This window comes from Triplophysa rosa, linkage group LG4 (assembly GCF_024868665.1).
Source record: "Triplophysa rosa linkage group LG4, Trosa_1v2, whole genome shotgun sequence".
In the NCBI taxonomy this organism is placed as follows: domain Eukaryota; kingdom Metazoa; phylum Chordata; class Actinopteri; order Cypriniformes; family Nemacheilidae; genus Triplophysa; species Triplophysa rosa.
The window spans coordinates 111,969-134,115 of record NC_079893.1 but is presented as its reverse complement, the minus strand read 5'-3'; the positions used below and the strand labels follow the sequence as shown (position 1 = coordinate 134,115).

General features: G+C 41.0%; 2 protein-coding genes across 9 annotated transcripts in view; one reads left to right on the top strand and one right to left on the bottom strand.

Moving 5' to 3' along the window:
- The window catches only part of LOC130552347 (mucin-17-like), a 105,542-nt gene that overhangs the window by 48,512 nt on the left and 34,883 nt on the right, over positions 1 to 22,147 (top strand). The gene's annotated exons all lie outside the window — the stretch shown is intronic.
- LOC130552345 (taste receptor type 1 member 1-like) lies at positions 5,896 to 13,657 on the bottom strand. Its single transcript, XM_057330559.1, has 6 exons — positions 13,476 to 13,657; positions 13,045 to 13,342; positions 11,951 to 12,697; positions 11,591 to 11,803; positions 11,139 to 11,259; positions 5,896 to 7,686 (listed from the first exon to the last, which is right to left on the bottom strand). Exons 1-6 carry the CDS (start codon positions 13,655 to 13,657, stop codon positions 6,752 to 6,754), a joined length of 2,496 nt encoding a protein of 831 aa, XP_057186542.1. The 3' UTR covers positions 5,896 to 6,751.

Below are 22,147 nucleotides of genomic sequence, written 5' to 3'. Positions count from 1 at the left end.
GTTGGCGAATCCCAGGAACCGCTGCAGTGCTTTACGAGAGTCGGGAGCGGCCCACATGGTGACAGCCTTGATCTTAGCGTTGTCCGGTTCAATGCCTCGGGGTGAGATTACGTGACCAAGGAACGAAACCGCATCGGAGTGGAATTCGCACTTCTCCGCCTTGACGAACAGTTGATTCTCTAATAGCCGTTGGAGAACCCCTCTGACGTGTTGGGTGTGTTCCTGGAGAGACTGGGAAAAAATCAGAATGTCATCCAGGTACACGAAGACAAAGTGATTGATCATGTCGCCCAGCACGTCGTTGACGAGGCCCTGGAAGACGGCGGGAGGGTTGGTCAGCGCAAAGGGAAGAACCAAGTACTCGTAATGTCCCGATGGTGTGTTGAATGCCGTCTTCCACTCATCCCCTTCGCGAATGCGCAGTAGGTGGTAGGCGTTGCGGAGGTCTAGCTTAGTAAAGACCCGAGCTCCCTGTAACAATTCAAAGGCAGACAACATTAAAGGTAAGGGGTACTTATTCTTTACCGCAATTTCGTTCAAACCTCGATAGTCGATACTGGGACGTAGGGAGCCGTCCCTCTTCTGTACGAAGAAGAAACCCGTGCCGGCCGGCGAGGAGGAAGGGCGGATGAGTCCGGAGTTCAATGACTCACGAATGTACTTTTCCATGACCTCTCTTTCAGGACCTGAAAGGGAAAATAACCGACCCCTAGGCGGAGAAGTGCCCGGGAGGAGATCAATGGCGCAGTCGTAGGGTCGATGCGGAGGTAGAGACGTGGCGCGGAACCTGCTGAACACGGCATGCAGATCATGGTATTCCTCGGGGACTCCGGTCAGGTCAGCAACATCCACCTGAAACACAGGAGACAAAGACACAGGCGAAGGAGCGGGACCTAGACAAGACACATGACAAGCAGGGCTCCAGGACAAAATAGATGTGCTAACCCAATCAATGTGAGGATTATGTTGTGACAACCACGGATGCCCTAAAACCAGAGGGGAGGTGGAGGAATCGAGGATGTACAACTTAATCTTCTCACAGTGATTACCCGAAAGAAATAGGCTTACGTGAGGAGTGGTGTGGGTGACAGTAGAAAGCGGCAGCCCCGTCAGCATCACAGCGGAGAGGTGTGAAGGCAAGGGGATGATAGGAACTCCCCACGCTCGGGCTGTGGATCTGTCCAGAAAGTTCCCCTCTGCCCCGGAATCGATGAGGGCTTTCCCAGCATGGGTACGTCCCTCGAAAGTGAGGCGAAACGGCAGTGAGGTGCGTAGAGTCGAAGAGGTTCTTGTGATGGCGCCCACCCGGACTCTCCGTTCTACGGGTGAGCGCTGGCTTTTACCGGACACAGAGCCACCAGATGACCTGCCTTCCCACAATAAAAACAGAGTCCTTCGGAGAGACGTTGCTGCTTCTGTGTGGAAGTCAGATGTGAGCGTCCGATCTGCATTGGCTCGGGTTTCCGGCGGTGATTGGAGTGCAGAAGTGGCGCTCCGGTCAGACTCAAGCCCACTCTCCCGATTGAGCTCCCGACGATGCCAGACAGGCGGGGAGGTGTTGCGCCGGCGACGGGAATTGATGCGACTCTCAATCCGCAAGCACAGGTTAATGAGTTCCTCCAGATCCCGGGGCGGATCGAGTGCAGCGATCTCATCTGCAATAGCCGGACTGAGACCGTCAAGGAACCTTGTGCGCAGCTCCCCTGCGTTCCAGTCACACGCGGCGGCCAGGGTCTTGAACCGGATGGCGAAGTCAGTGATGGAGCCGCGTCCTTGAGTAATCCGAGAGAGCTGAGCGGTTGCCTCGTCGCCCCGTGCCGACCTGTCGAAGAGGCTGGTCATCTCCATGCGAAACTCCCGAAAAGATCGGCAACAAGGGTCTTGAGCCTCCCAGACAGCGATACCCCACTGACGGGCCCGTCCAGTGAGAAGGGTTAGGATGTAGGCAATCCGAGTCTCCTCGGTGGCATACCTGCGTGGTTGGAGAGCGAAAACCAAGGAACACTGTGACAGAAACGCCCGACAGGAGTTAGGATCCCCATCATACAGTGGGGGGCTGTTGGCGTGCGGTTCAGGCTCGTGAATGACTCCGTGAGGTGGGGATTGATGGGGGTTCCCCGCTTGGCCAGCGCCTCGAACGAGTTCGGCGAGCTGATGCTGCAAAGTGGCCACCTGTGCCTGCAAGACGTCAACTCCCTGGGTGGTGGCGGACAGACGGGTTGCTTGCTGTCCCAGCAGGACGCCCTGTTGTTGCAGCGCGACCCGCATAGGATCCTGTCCCGCTGGGTCGTGTGAGTGGTCTGTTCTTTCTGTCAAGACAGAACCACGGGAGACCCAAGTGCGGGAGAAAACAGAGTCTTTTATTAAACACTGACAGCAGGTAACAAAGTGCTGAAGCAGATCGCGAGCATTCCCCTCCGGAGTAGGAAGGAGTCCGGCACCACCGGGTGAGAAGAACCAGCGAGGAGAGTTGAGGATATGCCGCCGGTGCTGAGAGTAGGGCGGAAGCGCCTGGAGACCTCACTCGACTCGTAGCCCGTGCTGGCAGGTAGGGGGATGCTGCGCCTGGAGAAGTTTCTAGTGAGTCCTCCCTCGAGAAGTCGTGTGATGACGGTGACCACTGACAGGAGCACCAGCGCAAGCTGCCGAAGGATTCAGAGAGGAAGGAGAAGCGAAGAGAACAAGAAAGGTAAATATACTTTAACTGAGACAAGACTAGACCTGACTATGACTGAGAATCTCCGGAGAGAAACTACTAGGGTAAGCTCTAAACAGGCAAGCCGCAGCTAAGCCTGGGGTAGTCTGAGCTGAATCACATACAACGAACAGACACCAGACAAGAAACGCTGAGGGAGTTATAAAGAGAACGTAACGAGGAGATCATAACCAGGTGTGGGGTAATTAAGGAAACGATAATGTCTAATGAGTGAAGCGCCAACAGGCGTGTGAACACGGAGTGGAAAAACACCAGTGCAGGAGAAGTCATACAGACAACACGAGGGTGGGGCGAATGACGCAGACACAAGCACGAGGTCAGCCGAAAGCTCGGTGACAGCCACGTGCTCAACAAAAACAAAACAATCCCCGTGCCAGATGATGTCCCGACCAGACCGTAACATGATTGCCATGTAGAATTACATCATGAAGATCCACATAAGCTTTTTAATGTATTACTAAACTGATTTAAAAAAAAGATCTGAAACAGTGTGGCATTGCAGAAGGTGGTGTCTTTTTAATTGGTGATAAAGCTCACACCATAATGACAATTTACACGACATAAGAATATACCAGAATGCACTTTTATCAAACAAACATTACAATATCACAGAAAAACCAAAATATAGTAACCTTAACATTATGGGCAAGCATTTCAAAAATATTCCTTATGCAATACTTTGCATATTATCATTTGGCTGCCAACTGCCAACAAAACATTTGAATTCCCTTTCAAGGATATGACACAGACAGACCACCACCATTAAGCTAAATCAGCACTGAAAGTTGACTTTACTTTTAATGACCTTCTACAACGCTCTTTTAAATGACACTGACACAGTGAAACTGTTTATAGCTTGCGACTTTGATACTGCTAAGTTAACAGCCTAAATTAATTTAGCAAACTTTACCATGTCTGTTTCAACTTCAGCACGCCAGCCATACATACATACATACATTAAGACAAGAAACATTTCAAACATAGTGAATAAACTTAATTCTTCTTGTTAACTTACCTGTGAGCTCTTCTCTCGCGGCAGGAAACAGGCAGTCCTCCGACTGCACGCGCAAAGTCCGTTGGAGCACACGCGAACAACAACAACACTACTTCTTCTGTAATTGTGTTGGTGGTTGAAATTCAAGTTGAGTGTATTACCGCCACCTTCAGTTTGGGTGGAGAAGTACTTGTTTGAGGTGCGCTGTTGAAATGCGTCCATATGGGAACAACTGTGTACAGAAATGGTTCCGCAAAAAAGTCGCCGGCAAAGCAGTAGGGGGACCGGGGGCCCCTGACTGTGAGACCAATGATGCTGATAACTGCCGACAGCTTGAAGCTCAGATCCTCACTGCGGTCAATTGTGGCGCCAACGTCATTCCCACGTGGCGCGTTCCCAACGTCGCAAAAGTCCACGCTGATCTTGGACCACGTGAGCCAGATCGTAAGCCAATAAAATGACGATCCTTTCGTTAACCGAGATGCTTAAAAGCGTTAACTTTTTCTTAACGTTTACGTATCAAACGTATATTTTCTTAATGCCATCTGCTGTTATGAAATCAAAGAAATATCTAATGTTGAACCCACTGGCATGATCATTGAAATTATAATTCTGACCTCCTAAATTCCAGTCTTCTTAAATCTTTATATTGTCTTAAGCAGTAGTTGCTTAATATTCTCCTTTGTGCCCACTCATTAAATCCGCTGTTTTGGTTAGAATGTAAATGTATGTAATTAGTGCTTAGACTGAATTTGATATTTTTCTTGCAAAATTATTTTTAGCTGAATTCATAAAGACCTTCATTTGTCAAATTAAGTGAAAACATATTATTTAAAAAATGTTAACCTATTTAATTTAATATTATTTAATTAAAAATGATAAACAATTGGTGGCTTTCACCACTCACTTACTCACGCACACACACACACACACACACACACACACACACACACACACACACACACACAAACAAAGGTTCCTGATGTCAGACGCTTAACACTATGTTGGAACAACAAAACTAAGTACAGTGAAATTATACTCGTAAGTGGCACTTACTTAATGTGCAGATAGTTTCAGTAAATTAAAAATAATCAGTTTAACTCACTCAAAATCTATAAAAAAGTCCCAGAAAGTCAAAATATTTGAGTTAGTAGAACTGTTTTAGAAAATTAAGTTTGTACTACTCAATCAATTTAATTATTTTGAACATTTGGGTTTACAGTGTAGGTTCCTTTATTTTACCTGATCTAAGATGACTTCTTTTCTTTCCATTAGCAATTTCATAAAGACAAGAGCTGCCTTCCATTGATGTAAAGCTCCAGTCAGGCAGCATTCCAAAAAAATGTTCCCTCTGTTTGAAATTAATATTTTATTAATTTCAGTCTACATTTACACTACATTAATTTATTTAGCTTATGCTTTTATCCAAAACGACTAACAAATGAGAGAGCATTTAACATTTTGTCAAAGATATTGTAGAATACTGAGTTATGTTTACAATTAGGAATAAAGTTGAGGCAAAGGAAAAATGAAAAGCAAAAAAAAGAATGATTTTTTCCCCTCTTCATGAAACAGCTTGAAAGTAGACATTTAGTTAGGGGTTAGTCCGGTATATTCAGAACAGGTATGTTTTCTAAAGATTGTGATGGATTCCACAGCTCGAGGCTGGCAGCTCATTTGATCAGAGAGTGAATGATTTTGCAAGTGGTTGTGATGGACCCACTACCCTACTAAAAAATATCTAAAACCAGCCTAAATTGGTTGGCTGGTTTTAGTTGGTTAAGCTGGTGAAGCAGGATGGTTTTAGAGGGGTTTTGAACACTTTTTAGTTGCTCAAGCTGGTTTTAGCTGGACAGGCTGGAACCCACCAGCTAAACACCAGCTTTACCAGGCTGGAAGACAATCTTGTCCAGCTTTGCCATGCCATGTGGACCAGCTTAAACCACCTTCCATCGTAAGCAGTTCATAAGCGTTTTCCCCGAGAATGCAGAGTATTTGCTGCAGGAGGTAGAGACAGGCTTCTCTCAACCAAAAGTCATTAAAAAGCTGAGGAAATATTGTACACACAAAAATCTTGTCAAAGGAAAAAGTAAACTCTTGTCTTTATAAAACTGTTTCTATAAAATATTGTGTCTGTTTTTGTTATATTTTTATTTGAATTCATCTTGCAGTGTTTTACCATAGATTTAATACAAATAGCTTAACTAAAACATTTTACATGAAAATGTAAACTGCTTATTCACACACATCAAATAGTGAGACACTTGCAGTCGGTCTGCTTTCTATATTCTTATAGTAATAAAAGCATACAGATATACACAAAAACAAACAATTACAAAGATGAAAGAAAGCAGTTACAGTGGTACAACATTATGTGATATGGTGAAACAAAAAAATACTAGTATGCAGTACTCTATGCATTTATTTTGTCTAAGGTTGAGTGTGTAAAGTGGGTACTTGAAATGCACTTCTTGTTGAATGTAAACACACACTACTCGCGCTATTTATACTACAGAATAGTGTAGAATAGGGCATTAGTACTTGTTATACGCCTCTAAACTTTGTAGGACAGTGAGTTTCTAGGTGCAGGTTTGAAGACCTCTGATCTTAAGGAATATTGTAACTTTAACCTCTCAATCCTTGGGAGTAGACTGCACCAGGAATTAGCTTATTGTTAGTGATTTGTAAAGAAATGTGTGAGGTCAACACACACACATTACATATGCTATTCAAATGGCAACATTACATAAATGGCATACCACCCTTTTTAAATAGTAGTGGTATGTTGGTGGTGATGACCCAACATAGATAGAAAAAGACAGTGAACACATACATACCTACATTTAATGTTAGACCCTTTGCTACTAAGTTTACCAAAGAAGTTTACTTGAGGTACGCTACTAAATATACCAGATAGTGTGTTCACAAAAAGAGAATATAACAACTGATTTGTATGTCAAGTATCTACAACTGCATTTAAATTATAAAAATATCCTGCAACGAAAACAACATTGTCTGCATCTATACACAATTGTTGTGGTTTAACTCCTACTAATGGTTTGGGTGTAATTCTGAATAGATGTTTGAAAGTATGCAGCAGTGTTCTTCTTGGGCTGAAATAACATGATGTAAGATTTTGGTATGAAGTAGCTGAAGAGAATTCCATATATACTGGATATTTGGGCCAATGCATTCAAAAGCAAGACATATTTGCTTTTAAAAGTGAGATATATTGTGAAGTATGTAATCCAGCTCAGATAGTACATAAGCAGACTGAAGGTAATTGATTTGGCCTCATTGTAACTTTTTGGCAGATCTCTTCCCATGTAAGAAAACGAGATACACAGAAAACCAAGAAACCAACTTATAAACAAAACTATGCTGATGGTTATCGTGTTTCTCCTTTCACAAACGAGCATAGTTTGATCATTAAAAGTAATTGAGTCCCTGACAGGATGGTCGGCTGAGACAGTTGCCCATAAAACACAAGAAATAAAATGAAGAAAAGAAGAAAACAAAATGAAGAGCCACTGGCCGTTGTGCTTTACCCACAAGCCGTGTAGTTTAGGGAACTCGGCGGCCATTTTGAAGACGCAAACAATTTGAAAGGAACGAACAGTCATACAGGAGAGACAGATAGTGAAGAAAAACGAAAATATAAAATTTCTCAGGATACAGTCCGCAGACGTGGGTTGTCCAAAGAAAAAGAAAACACTTATGCTAGACATAGTTAAACACGCCAACATAAGGAAACACATGTTGCCACCAGCAGACCTCACCACTGGTGTGTTAGAATTGTAGGCGAAAAGACAAAAGATGAAAATGAGCAGAGTAATCAGGCATGCAGTGAAACAGATGACAACAATGGAGGTGATTTCTGTGAACTGAAGATAGACGACAGAACGAATCTTGCATGTCGTGCTGCCCTCATCAGACCATTCGCTCTCTGCACATGGATAACACGTATAAGGGTCACCTGAAAAAAAATTGTGAATATTTAGGAATACTGACAACATCTGATCATGTTCTTACAGGAAATTTAATTTTGTGTCTCATAAAAAAACTCTGATTAAAATTTTCAGGAATAACACAAGACATATCGACTAAAGTAACCAATAGAGTTTTGACGACAGGCATGGCAAAGCTGCAATTGACAGATTGTGACAGTCACACTTGTATGGAGTCTAGTGCTGTGTCTCAATCAGCTCCATAAGTTGTGAATCAGTATATTACCTACATGGGTTTCAGGCAATGGTAAGGACCCTGGCTAACTATTTATCTAGGACATAACAGGCCTAAACACTGTAAACACCAGATTTGTTTTTTAGCCTGCTGAAATAATGCCTGGTGCTCTTCTGAAAACGGCCAGCTGGTGGCGCTTGGGAGGCACTGCGTTTTTCCAGAGAGGTGTTGGTTGCTATGATTTGAAATATCCAGTTGTTATAACCAAATGTATCTATTTTGGACTCATCTGTCCAGAGAATGGATTTCCAAAAGGGATTTGGTTTCTTCAAATGCTTTCTAGTAATGTTTTGAGAGAAGAGGATTCATTCTAGCAACCCTCCCATAAATGTCATGTCTGTTCAATTTCCTTTTGTAGACACATGGACATTTATCCCAGATGCTGCCAGAGAGTTATGCAACTCTCTAGAAGTGAAGGTTGTCCTTTACCTCATACATTATTTTCTGGTCCTTCTTGACGATAGTTTTGATGGGTGTCCACTTTTTGGCAGACTTCATTTGTACATGGTTGTCTTACAGTGGATGGACGGAGCTGGAATCTTTGAGAAATGATTCCCCAGACTCATGGACTTCCACCACCTTCTTCCTGATGTCCTCGGATATCACCTTTTCTCTTGGCAAATGTTTTTTTTTAATAGTTTCAGCCTGATACAGTTATCATTTTTATGTCATGCGCCACGTTGTTTAAATAGCAAATGCATTTGCGCCCATTTGTGCGCCCATGGGCATGCTTGGTATGAAAACGAGGTGTGTTCAGGCGCATTGTTTGCGAGTTGCTACTTTGAGGCAACTGAAATAGACTACGCTATTGACCAACTAAAACCTGGTCTAAAGTCAATGGTGCAGTATTTATTTATTTTAAAGGCACGTTAGTTATATACGCCTATAGGTGGGTGCACAATGCGCGTACAATCTGCTTATTACACACAAAGGGATGTGCAGCATCACAAACATGCCAAATGTGTGTAATTCTTTGGAGGATCTATTGACACAATGCAATATAATATACATAACTGTCTTCAGAGGTGACCTTAAATACTGTAATGAAGCATTATCTTTTTATTACCTTAGAATGAACTATTTATATCTACATCAGGGGTGTCCAAAGTCGGCCCTTGGCTCAACAAACCTGTTTGGAGGTTTCTAGTCTGCCTAGTTAGCCTAATGAGCTAAACTCTGCTGGACAGTGGCCCTCCAGGACCGACTTTGGACACCCCTGATCTACATACACTGCGGGGTCCCCTTACATGGAATTCACCATGTTGTGTCAGCGGCCGTAGTGCTTCAAAAGAATGGGGAGTGAGCACGTGTTTCCTCTCTGGAGAAGCGTTTAGTAGGGATGGGCGATATGGCCCTAAAACTCCATCACGATAATTCCTGGTATTTCTTGCGATAACGATAAAAATGACGATATATCCATAACGCCATCCACCGCTGTTTTTTTGCGTCAAGTGATTGCATGTAGTCTAGACCCTCAGAAAAACAAATATTATCAAAAAGTAAAACTTACCCCAAATCAAACACCTCCTAAAATATACCTACAGTATTTTTGTAAATATAAAATATAATAGTGAGATTCGACTTCAAAAGGTTGTAGTAAAGAAAAGTTAATTGAACTAAAGCTCAATAAACACAGATAAAGACACTGTAAGTACAGGTAGTTTTATGTAAGACCTCAGGGACCTGTGGCAACTTAAAAGTAGATCAAATGTGACTGTGACACGTTTGTCCGTTAACTCATAGAAAACAATGTGTATGGCTTGTAAACAAGTGACGGTATTGTCCTGTGTAATGTTACTTTAACTTAGAGAAAACACGATGCGTTTTTCTTGAGTAGGCCTACCTTCACTTAAAGAAAACAGTGTGTATGGTCTGTAAACACGCGAGAGGTTTGTCATAGGTACTTTCGCATATAGATAACGTGATGCGTTTGTTAGGAGTCTGTTCCTTATAGACATACCTGTCAACACTCCCATTAGAATCTCCCGTTTTTCACACCCATCTCCCGCCACCCTCCCGTTTTGTTATTTCACCTGTGAAACCCCAGGACGCGATCGTGGTTCTCACTCCCGAAAGCGGTCATAACCGGACCAACGGGGACCGGAGCGCCTTTGCGAATGGCCACGGGGGAAACAGGTGTGCTTATAGAAAACAATGTGTTTGGTGTTCAAAGACAAAACAGTAGTTTCTTATTCGCTTTATGTGACGCTTCTTTCTTGGGTAGGCTACTTTCATAGAAAGCAGAGTGTATGGTTTTTTTTATAGAAAGCAGTGTGTATGGTTTGTAAAATACGCGACCGGTTTGTCATGTGTACTTTCGCATATAGAACTTTCGCGTGACGCGTTTGTTGGGAGTCTGTTCGCTTATAGAAAACAACGTGTTTGGTGTTTAAAGACGAGACACAGTGTTTTTTCATTCGCTTTACGTGACCATTCTTCTTTTGTCATTGGAAGAACAGGCTCAGAGCCTTGGCTGCGTTTTCTGCTGAAAAGGGGGTGGAGACTAGCAGTCCATTTGCACTTAAAGAGACACACACCAAAACAGCGCGTTTCTCCTCACATGCAAAACTGGGCATTTAGAGCATGGTATAGTAAAATATCTGTGGTGTATTTTGAGCTGAAACTTCACAGACACATTCTGTAGACCCCTATGATTTATATTACATTTGTGTAAAAGTAGAAAAAAATCTCTCCTTTAAGAAATTAGCGTTTAGTCGATCATGATGAATTCTTATTGCAACCGATGTAAACATGACAGCTTACTTCTTAGATCAGACAGCATTGTGTTGTTTCCAGGCGGACCGTTAAAGAATGCTACATGCACATCTTTCGGAAATCCTGTGGAATTTAACTAATCGGAGGACGACTTAGAACTTGCTGAAGTGTTTGCAAAAAAATGTGCCTCATACATCAGACATATAGTCAATGGTCTGTGTGCATGACGTCTGAGGCTGAGACTAACATCAGGCTCGCAACATGTTAATTATGTTAACATCATGTTAGCAACATGCTAAATCATGCAAGCATTATGGTTGCAACAGGCTAATCGTGTTGGCATCATGTTAACATGCTAATTGTGTTGGCATCATGCTAGCAACATCAACTTTATATCTGTAGATCGCCTAAAGGCATAATAATAGTTACCCTGTTTGATGCGTGAAATTGTTTTGTTTTAAAAATACTTACGAGAATAATCCACATAGGTATTTTGTGGGCATTTTTTACACCGAAAACAGCATGCATGAAATCCTTCATGTTCTCTCGAATATCCTTCCCTACACTCAACAGAGCAGTTTGAGAAAGGAACCTTTATAGAAAAAAAATTGTGTTAAAAAAGTCAAATTAATCTAGACTAAATTAAGAACATTTTGGCCCGGTTTCACGGACACAGTTTAGTTTAAGCCAGGACTATGCTTTAGTTGAATTAAGATATTTATGTCGCTTTTATAAAAATGCCTTAGAAGAATACATTACTGGTGTGCATCTCAAGACAAAACAATGGTATTGAAATATTTTAAGATATTTCTGGGCAATTTATATTCAGTTAAGACATGTCACACATTCATTTTAGTCTGGGACTAGCCTTAAGCCTTGTCTGTGAAACCGGGCGTCAAAGAAATTTACATCTTACAACTTACAGGTTTATTGTTATGCCAGGGCATGAGAGAGTTGTTGATAGCAAAAACTATTTCTGGATAAGTGTCATAGGTGCCCACCATCTCAATCCGTGGAGAATTTGTTTCAGTGCGCCAGAGCACAGCTGCATAACTGATGGTTGTATCACCATTAACATCATATTTCACCTGACGGCCATTGAGTGAAAAATCCAAGTTTTTAATTTCTCTCAGAATCTATTGTAATATACAATGAAAATTATTTCAAAATGTGTGCCAAAAAGAATAGAAAGATAAATACACACACAGGCATGCACGGAAACAAACATACTGTACATAAATTATTCTTACTATATTTTCTACGAACGTTTACCTTACACTTACCATGTATGGTTTAACTGTTATGTTTCTGTGGCATTCATTCAGGTTGCACTGCAGAACTTTATGTAATGCATTAGCCATTGAATACATAGCAGAGTAGATGGCAAAGGAGAATGTGGGATTTTCATCTATAATTTCCCCTGCAGTCAGCAATGCACCTTCCTTACATTCTTGATTGCATATCTTATTCTGGACTTCACTCTCAACATTACTATTCTTATCTTTATTAGTTGTTGCTTTGACTTTATAAACAAACTCATCAAATCCAGGTAATGACAATAATCGCTCTGTAATGCCAATAACTGTACCAATTTTCTCAACTCCCCGCTCTCTTGGAAGCTGCTGATTCATTGACCATGTTTCACTTGCAATCCAAACTTTGTCTCGGACGTTGTTTGCAATGGCAGCTCTCACTACGTTTTCTGCATATATTGGTAAAGCAAAAATCACAATGACATTAATGTTTAGCATATTGATATTTTTAAGTGTTTGATTGTAGTTTCCTCGTATGTGAAGAGTCTCTTGATAGGCCAAGCAAATGCCAGTATTGCTAGTATACTTGTAAAACAGTCTTAGACCATCTTCACTGTAATTGTCTGGACCTCCAAGAAAGGCAACCCAGTTCCATCCATACCACTGTATGATGTGAATAATCATCTGTATCAAGTCTTTGTTGCTAGGGATTGTTCTTATGAAAGTTGGATACTGAAGTTTATTACTAAGTGTGGAACTAGAAGCTCCATAGTTCACCTTTGAAAAAGAAAATGTCATTTCATAAACCTTTCACTTAACTTTGTACTTTATCAGGGTAACAAATATATATAATATTGTTAAAATGTTCAGCACAGTAAGGAATTGTATTTTTTAAATATTATTTTTCTCAATGTATAATTTTATTTTGTATAATCAAACATGCATTCAAAAACAGTAATACTTAAAAATAACTCAGTTTCTGTTTTTATATATTTTTAGATTGTTTTTTATTCTTTAATGGCAAATAGTCATTTTCAACACGACTCAAACAGTCTACTATAAACAAGTTATATTTCTTTATGTAAACCTTATGAAATATCACATTTGAAATAAATATAATTTACCAGTGGTACAAGGTCCATTGTGACCAATGGTGAAATAGTAATAGTTCTTGTGCTTCCATATGGTCCTGTCAAGGCAATCACTTTAGGTTGATGGCTGTTGAGTTTTTCTTGAGGTTTTATTGATCCATTCTGTGAGACTAAACTGAAGACTGAAGGGAAGTTCTTAGTGTCGGAACAATGGTCAAAAATCTCATAGCCCAGAGAAACATTGGGCAGCAGGGTGGAAGAGTTATTAATCTCCTCAACAGCAAACCTCATTACTTGGAACATTTGATAGCCAGATTTTGTGAAAGTGTGCCTAGAAAACAATGGAAAGAGAAAGAACAAAATTCAATAGCTTTACATGCCTGTGATGCAATCTATAGATCCAGATCATGATTGGTTTCTTGATTGTTGAACATTATAAAAAGCAATAAAAGGTACTTGCTTACCCTTTACATTCAATGGCCTCTGGGGAGAACATGAATGTCGACTGTTCAACTTCATGTACTGGAAAAAGGCCACCCAATAAGTAATCGCCATCCAAGCTGAACTCAGATAAAGAACAAAAAACTTTGAAAAAGAGACAATGAGTAAAGCCCAGAAGGAAAATATAAATGTGATTTAGAATCATGATTTAAGATTAAATGTTGCTCATGAGAAAAAGATGGATAGTGACCTATCATTGAAGAGAAGGTAGACTCATATACCATACTTAATTTGCTTAAACCACTATATTTACTGATGCAAGTCCAAATTTTCATATCTTAATCCACTGATCATATGTCAATCAGTTATTAAATAGAGCATTACACCACACCACACCACACCACAGAGAAAAGAACATGCCAAATATTACATTATAATCCCAGTGAGTCTTAATCTCAAATCTACTTTAGATGTTTAGATGTAGATGACTTTAGATGTACTTTAGTGTTAGTTCTAGACTGTGAAATTCATATTGATCCAGTTTAAACAAGAAAATAACTTTATGACTCTTTATGTCATGTTATATTGTGTATCTTCCGTTAAAATGTAAACTCTTCCTGGAAAATGTACCCCTTTTTAAAGGATTTTTACCTCAAGGCCAGATGAATTAATTGCATGTTGTTTCCACCCATACAGACTAAGTATACATATTAAAAAAGTATCAAGATTCAAAGAGAGACAAAAGTACCATAAAAGTAACATTACTGTAAATATTCTATTCGTTCAAAAAGTAATTAAACCATGTGATAGCTTTCAAAATGTAGGGACTTACTTTAAATGGCCTTTTTGTGATCTTTTTGATTCTGGGTAGTTCTAATTCTGTGGTTTTTCTTTTGTGGTTCATTTTGCATCTGGTTTGCCAATAATTTAATTTACAATTTTGTTTTACGCATAAACTTACCTAGTTCTTATACTTCCTTTCATAAATATCTTAGGTCACTTTTCTTGTTATGTAAATGTATCGTAATTTAAGAAGTTTTAAATATTTTTACTAGAAAACAAAACAAAAATGCTTAGGAAGAATGTCATTTTTTGTAGTGTTGCTGTGCTATTGTCAGTAATGAGACCAGTCGCTTCTTGCTCATTTTGAAGGGTTTTAATTTTGATTAAAGTAAAGTTTAACTCAAATTGAAAACAGTATTAATTAAAGTAGTAATTAAATATACAGTAAGTTACTGGCAAACCTGCTGCAAAAATACAGCAGTTTTACAGTGTCGCATCACTGCTATTAAAACATATTTAAATATGTACTTTACATGTTTTAAATTTGCTTAATCCTGTTCCTGGTTCAATACAAATGCTTTTGCATATTGGCTTAAAAATTAAAATGATCATGCAAGTGTCACATTACACCACTAGTGTTAATTACGCAAGAATGAGCTGTAAGATATCAGAACTGTTTAATGTCCAGATATAATTGTTTGTCGTGTACTATATTATATGTGACCCTGGATCACAAAACCAGTCTTAAGTAGCACAGAAACATTTTTAGTAAAAGCCAAAAATACATTGTATGGGTCAAAATTATCTATTTTTCTTTAATGCCAAAAACCATTAGGATTTTAAGTAAAGATCATGTTCCATGAAGATATTTTGCAAATTTCCTACTATAAATATATCAAAACTTTATTTTTGTGAGTGGATGGCCTGCTACAGTGCCTCCGATTAATAACTTCGAAGGCGATTTTCTCAATATTTTGATTTTTTTGCACCCTCAGATTCCAGAGTTTTAAACTGTCGTATCTCCACCTGATATTGTCCTATCCTAACAACCCATACATCAATAGAAAGCTTAATTATTCAGGTGATGTAAAAATCTCAATTTTGAAAAATTAACCCATAAGACTGGTTTTGTTGTCCAGGGTCATATATGTGAATGGGAAGTTGATAGTTCTTTAAACACTGTAAAAGGACTAAATTACTCTATCAGACAAAAAGGTAAGTGTGCAGGTACAATTTTGTTCGTATGGGAACACAATATGTCCGTAAGGGATACTTTTTGTTTATCTAAGACATGTGCAACATTGATATGAAATGTTAATTTTTGTGCATCTGAAACTTTAAGTTCAGGTCCAACAAGAATTATGTCTATGTTTTTAACACGTATTATTTTAATTTAGCTCATGATAACATCAAGACACTATATTGAATTGCTTTAAAAGTGAAAAATGTTTCTTGTGTAAACATGTATATGTAGCCTATTCCACCACTATATGTCTCCTGCCTTTAAAGTAACATCATGTCATGATCCAGTTTGCATTTGCCCTGTGTATTGTGGACTTTTATGTTATTTCTTGTCCTGTGTCATGATTTGTAGTCTTTTGTAGTTTTTCTTGTTGATTGGTCTTTCCTAGGTGTGTCTTGTTATGTTGGCTTGACAGAGCCAACATACTGATCTTGTATCTAAGCTTCTTCTTCTTCTTCTTCTTCTTCTTCTTCTTCTTCTTCTTCTTCTTCTTCTTCTGATCCCCAAAATTTCTGACTGCTACTCCTCCTAGAGCTTTCAAACTACATCCACCAAACTTTCCACAAACCTTCAGTCTGGTCTGACTTGAGTTGCTATATCTTTTCTAACTGATCCGGGTTCTGGTTTTCGAAAACCGGACTCTCAAAACCACCTAAGGCGTAAGAGCCCCCCCCAAATTCCCCATTGACTTATAATGGGACAGGAAACATGCCCATATAAGGCGTAATAACTGTCACATGTTGAATAATTTCGCAGTACAACCACTTAGAGACAAGGGGGTGGGCTCATTTTACTCAGGCAACCAATCAGTATCCCAGGAACTTCCTTAAGCTACGAAGCCACGCCCATAGCAACCAAACAGGTTAGCCTAGCAACCATTTAGCAATACCTATATTTCTGCATCAGAACATCGTAGAGACGCGGGTGTTGGTTCGTTTCACTCATAGCTTAGAGCATCATCAATTGGCATATACCAAGCCACGCCCATAGCAGCCAAACAGGTTAGCCTAGCAACCATTTAGCAATACCTATATTTCTGCATCAGAACATCGTAGAGACGCGGGTGTTGGTTCGTTTCACTCATAGCTTAGAGCATCATCAATTGGCATATACCAAGCCACGCCCATAGCAGCCAAACAGGTTAGCCTAGCAACCATTTAGCAAAACCTATATCTCTGCATCAGAACATTGTAGAGACATGGGGGTTGGTTCGTTTTAATTGTGGCTTGGAGCATTATCCATTGGCAGATGCTAGCCACGCCCATAGCAACCAAACAGGTTAGCCTAGCAAACATTTAGCAAAACTTATATTTCTGCATCAGAACATCGTAGAGACATGGGGGTTGGTTTGTTTCACTTGGGACTTGAAGCATCATCAATTGGTTTCTATTAAGCCACGCCCATAGCAACCAAACAGGTTAGCCTAGCAAGCATTTAGCAATACCTATATCTCTGCTTCAGAACATCGTAGAGACACGGGGGTTGGTTCGTTTCACTCATAGCTTAGAGTATCATCAAATGGCAGATGCTAAGCCACGGCCATAGCAACCAAACAGGTTAGCCTAGCAACCGTTTAGCAATACCTATATCTCTGCATCAGAACATCATAGAGACACGGGAGTTGGTTCGTTTCACTCAAAGCTTAGAGTATTATCAATTGCAAATGCCAAGCCACGCCACGCCCATAGCAACCAAACAGGTTAGCCTAGCAACCATTTAGCTACACCTATATCTCTGCATCAGAACAACATAGAGACACGGGAGTTGGTTCGTTTCACTCATAGCTTAGAGTACTATCAAGTGCAGATGCCAAGCCACGCCCATAGCAACCAAACATGTTAGCCTAGCAACCAATTAGCAATATGTATATCTCTGCATCAGAACATCATAGAGACACGGGGGTTGGTTCGTTTCACTCATAGGTTAGAGTATTATCAATTGCAGATGCCAAGCCACGCCCATAGCAACCAAACATGTTAGCCTAGCAACCGATTAGCAATATGTATATCTTTGCATCAGAACATCATAGAGACAGGGGGGTTGGTTCGTTTCACTCATAGCTTAGAGCATCATCAATTGGCATATACCAAGCCATGCCCATAGCAACCAAACAGGTTAGCCTAGCAACCGTTTAGCAAAACCTATATCTCTGCATAAGAACATCGTAGAGACACGGGAGTTGGTTTGTTTCACTCATAGCTTAGAGAATCATCAATGGCATATACCAAGCCACGCCCATAGCAACCAAACAGGTTAGCCTAGCAACCGTTCAGCAAAACCTATATCTCTGCATCAGAACATCGTAGAGACATGGGGGTTGGTTCGTTTCACTCATAGCTTAGAGAATCATCAATGGCATAAACCAAGCCACGCCCATAGCAACCAAATAGGTTTGCCTAGCAACCATTTAACTACACCTATATCTCTGCATCAGAACATCATAGAGACACAGGGGTTGATTCGTTTCAATCGTAGCTTAGAGTATTATCAATTGCAGATTCCAAGCCACGCCCATGTGTCGTTATAATCATGCTAGTAACATGCTAATCATGCTAACAACATACTAAGCCCGGTTTTAAAACACTTGGGTCACATTATTTTTTCCATCATGTTAGAAAAAGTTTAACGATAAAACCTTTCAAACTATTTCAAACTCTTCAGGACAGGCTTTGTCAAGCCAACATAAAGTTTGTACTCGAACTTTACTATCTAGTTAGCTTGTTACCCTGTTTAGGTCTGTCTATACAAGTTCCACTTGTCCCTGTTGTTTTATGGTTTCATGGATTACTTTAGTTCTTTGTTTCTTTGTTCTTTTATTATGTTGTAGGCCTACTTTGTCTTATGTAAAATAAATCTTAAACTGCATGTGAATCCGCTTTCTTGCCTGGTTCCTGTTATAACACATCACATGTTAATGGATTCATTAAAGATGGGCTAACATACGATTTCATGCATTCTGACTTCTTTACACTGTTAACGTGCTGGCTTCTCATGCTTAACATGGTCAACTTGTTAAAAAACAAGTTGGACATATGGCGTAGTTTTTCTGTGCTCAATACACTCCCCCAGCATTCGTAACAGGGATCCTATTTCTTTAATTGGCTATTCTACCAGAAAAGCATGCAAGCAAAAGACCATGCCCACGCGTCAACCAGTCATCAACAAGTCATAAACATATTTCCATGTGTTTTATAGTATCACACCTCTGATGTTTAATAAAATATCTGACTTGCAAGCTTATATCCACTTTTTTATCCACTTTAAAAATTACACGCTTTTTATCATCCAGAATTTGTAACCATTTCAGAAGCTCACTCAGAGCAAATTAAAAATCCTTTAATAAAGCAAACTGCACACAATGCTAAAGGCCATACGTAAATACAGATCAGTATATGATCATCATGTTTGTTGAAGGCTTTGTATTTTTATGTTGTTCATTTTAATTGAAGGCATTCTAGAGATTTAACACCAATTTTCTGGGATCAACAGTCTGTGTGAAAGGGGTTTTAGGATGATTTTACCATTTTTAGCTGGTCACAGAATGATGTCTGGGTGATGTGCTGTGTGTTCTGGGAACTGCAGCTTTGTTCTGACGTTGACTTTCCCAAGAGCTTGTGGCATGCAGAAGGTTTTATTATTCTGATGCTCTGGTTGTGAAGGGCCTGGCTCCCTCCTTGATGAAGATTATCTTTTCATCTGTACCACCTGGCCAGCAAGGGACAGGAGGGACCTTGTTGTGGCACCACCTATTTCACCTTGGGTTAAAGATATATTGCACCGACAACATATGTGTCAGTTCAAGTCAAGTCAGGTTTTTGTATCAAGCCAGCAGGGCAACCACACAATATAGGGCTTTCAAATGAAAGATTACTATCAAATAGAACACCTAGGTTCCCAGCTGATGACAAAGGCTTTATGGAACATCTATCAAGAAGAGCTAGACAGTATTCCACTTACAAAATTGAGGAAACAATGAAGAGATATATGTTAAGACGACAACAATAATAAAAGAAGTACAGGTTACCAGAATTCACAAAGTGCTAGGCAGTACATGTAGGGAGAGTGGAGAGTTAGTGTTTTTCTATAATAAGAAGAGCAGCTGCCTTTTTGTCTGTCTCTCGAAGTTATGTTGAGACGACAGTATTGGGTTTGAACTTGAGAACCTATAATCTCTGATCGTAACTTTAAAAGGCCAATGAACTTGGCGAATGGCATCCACATGCCAGTCTCCATCTAGTACATACGGGTACAAAAGGAAGATGGCGTACCCATTCATTCACCTTTTGTTCTTTTGAACCTTGCAAAGCTATATGCTGAGCGATTTATCTCTGATTATGAGCTTAATCATGGTACCTCCCCCTCGGGGTTGGGGAAACAGATCGATCCCCTAGTTCCTCTGTCGCAGAGCCTGAGGGCATGGTTAGCGCTCCCCCTGTAGTGAGTAGGATCTGTCTCGGCTTCTCAATCCAGTTCGCTAGATGCCCGCCCAAGTTTTGGAGCATTCTGTTTACCCCTGTTCGGGGCGAGAATGCCTCCATGCTTTGGGCCAAGGATGCAATTGAGCCTGCCCCTCCAGCTGAGATGTTTTCTGTGTTCTACAGCCCATATTTCATTGTCCCCAGGAGAGGTTGGGGGCTGTGCCCCATTTTGGATTTGCGCACCCTGAACAAGGCCCTTCACCGGATGCAGTTCAGGATGGTGATGCAGAAGCACATCTTGACATCTATTCAACATCAGGACTGGTTTGTGACTATCGACCTGTAGGACACTTATCTTCATGTCTCGATTCTCTCTCATCACAGGCCGTTCCTGCAGTTCACCTTCGAGGGCCGAGAAAATCAGCACAAGATCCTGCCCTTCAGCCTGGTCCTGTTTCCTCACATCTTTACCAAGGTCACAGAGGCTGCCCTAGCTCCCCTATCTTGAAGACTGTCTTGGAGCACTCGCAAGATCAGTTATGTACGCACAGGGAACTCGTTCCCCGGCACCAAAACTTCAGACAGAAACCAGCTGTCCCTTTGAAACTATTTCAGAGGCTCCTAGGACACATGGCATCCTCGGCAGGAGTTATTCCACTCAGATTAATGCACGAGGCCGCTTCAGCACGTTATTTAGCTTATTTGGGCATGGTTCGGACAGGCACAGGTGGACCTGTTCGCTTCCCCGGACACCACCCATTGACTGCTTTGGTCTCCCTGACCGAGGACCCCCTCGGCACAAATGCCTTAGCGCACAGCTGGCCAAGGAACAACCTACAAGTACACTTCCCCCCAGTGAGCCTCCTTGCACAGGTCCTGGTTGAGCTAGACGTGGTGTTCCCTTATCCAAACCGACATACACTCACCTAAAGGATTATTAGGAACACCATACTAATACGGTGTTTGACCCCCTTTCGCCTTCAGAACTGCCTTAATTCTACGTGGCATTGATTCAACAAGGTGCTGAAAGCATTCTTTAGAAATGTTGGCCCATATTGATAGGATAGCATCTTGCAGTTGATGGAGATTTGTGGGATGCACATCCAGGGCACGAAGCTCCCGTTCCACCACATCCCAAAGATGTTCTATCGGGTTGAGATCTGGTGACTGTGGGGGCCATTCTAGTACAGTGAACTCATTGTCATGTTCAAGAAACCAATTTGAAATGATTCGAGCTTTGTGACATGGTGCATTATCCTGCTGGAAGTAGCCATTAGAGGATGGGTACATGGTGGTCATAAAGGGATGGACATGGTCAGAAACAATGCTCAGGTAGGCCGTGGCATTTAAACGATGCCCAATTGGCACTAAGGGGCCTAAAGTGTGCCAAGAAAACATCCCCCACACCATTACACCACCACCACCAGCCTGCACAGTGGTAACAAGGCATGATGGATCCATGTTCTCATTCTGTTTACGCCAAATTCTGACTCTACCATTTGAATGTCTCAACAGAAATCGAGACTCATCAGACCAGGCAACATTTTTCCAGTCTTCAACTGTCCAATTTTGGTGAGCTCGTGCAAATTGTAGCCTCTTTTTCCTATTTGTAGTGGAGATGAGTGGTACCCGGTGGGGTCTTCTGCTGTTGTAGCCCATCTGCCTCAAGGTTGTGCGTGTTGTGGCTTCACAAATGCTTTGCTGCATACCTCGGTTGTAACGAGTGGTTATTTCAGTCAAAGTTGCTCTTCTATCAGCTTGAATCAGTCGGCCCATTCTCCTCTGACCTCTAGCATCAACAAGGCATTTTCGCCCACAGGACTGCCGCATACTGGATGTTTTTCCCTTTTCACACCATTCTTTGTAAACCCTAGAAATGGTTGTGCGTGAAAATCCCAGTAACTGAGCAGATTGTGAAATACTCAGACCGGCCCGTCTGGCACCAACAACCATGCCACGCTCAAAATTGCTTAAATCACCTTTCTTTCCCATTCTGACATTCAGTTTGGAGTTCAGGAGATTGTCTTGACCAGGACCACACCCCTAAATGCATTGAAGCAACTGCCATGTGATTGGTTGATTAGATAATTGCATTAATGAGAAATTGAACAGGTGTTCCTAATAATCCTTTAGGTGAGTGTATATTGGTTGCAATGACAGGCTGCGATGCATGTCGCAACAGTTATGCATCAGTTCTACCTTATCAGTTCAGACTCGAACTGGATGATAAAACAAGCACATGGACCAGTAG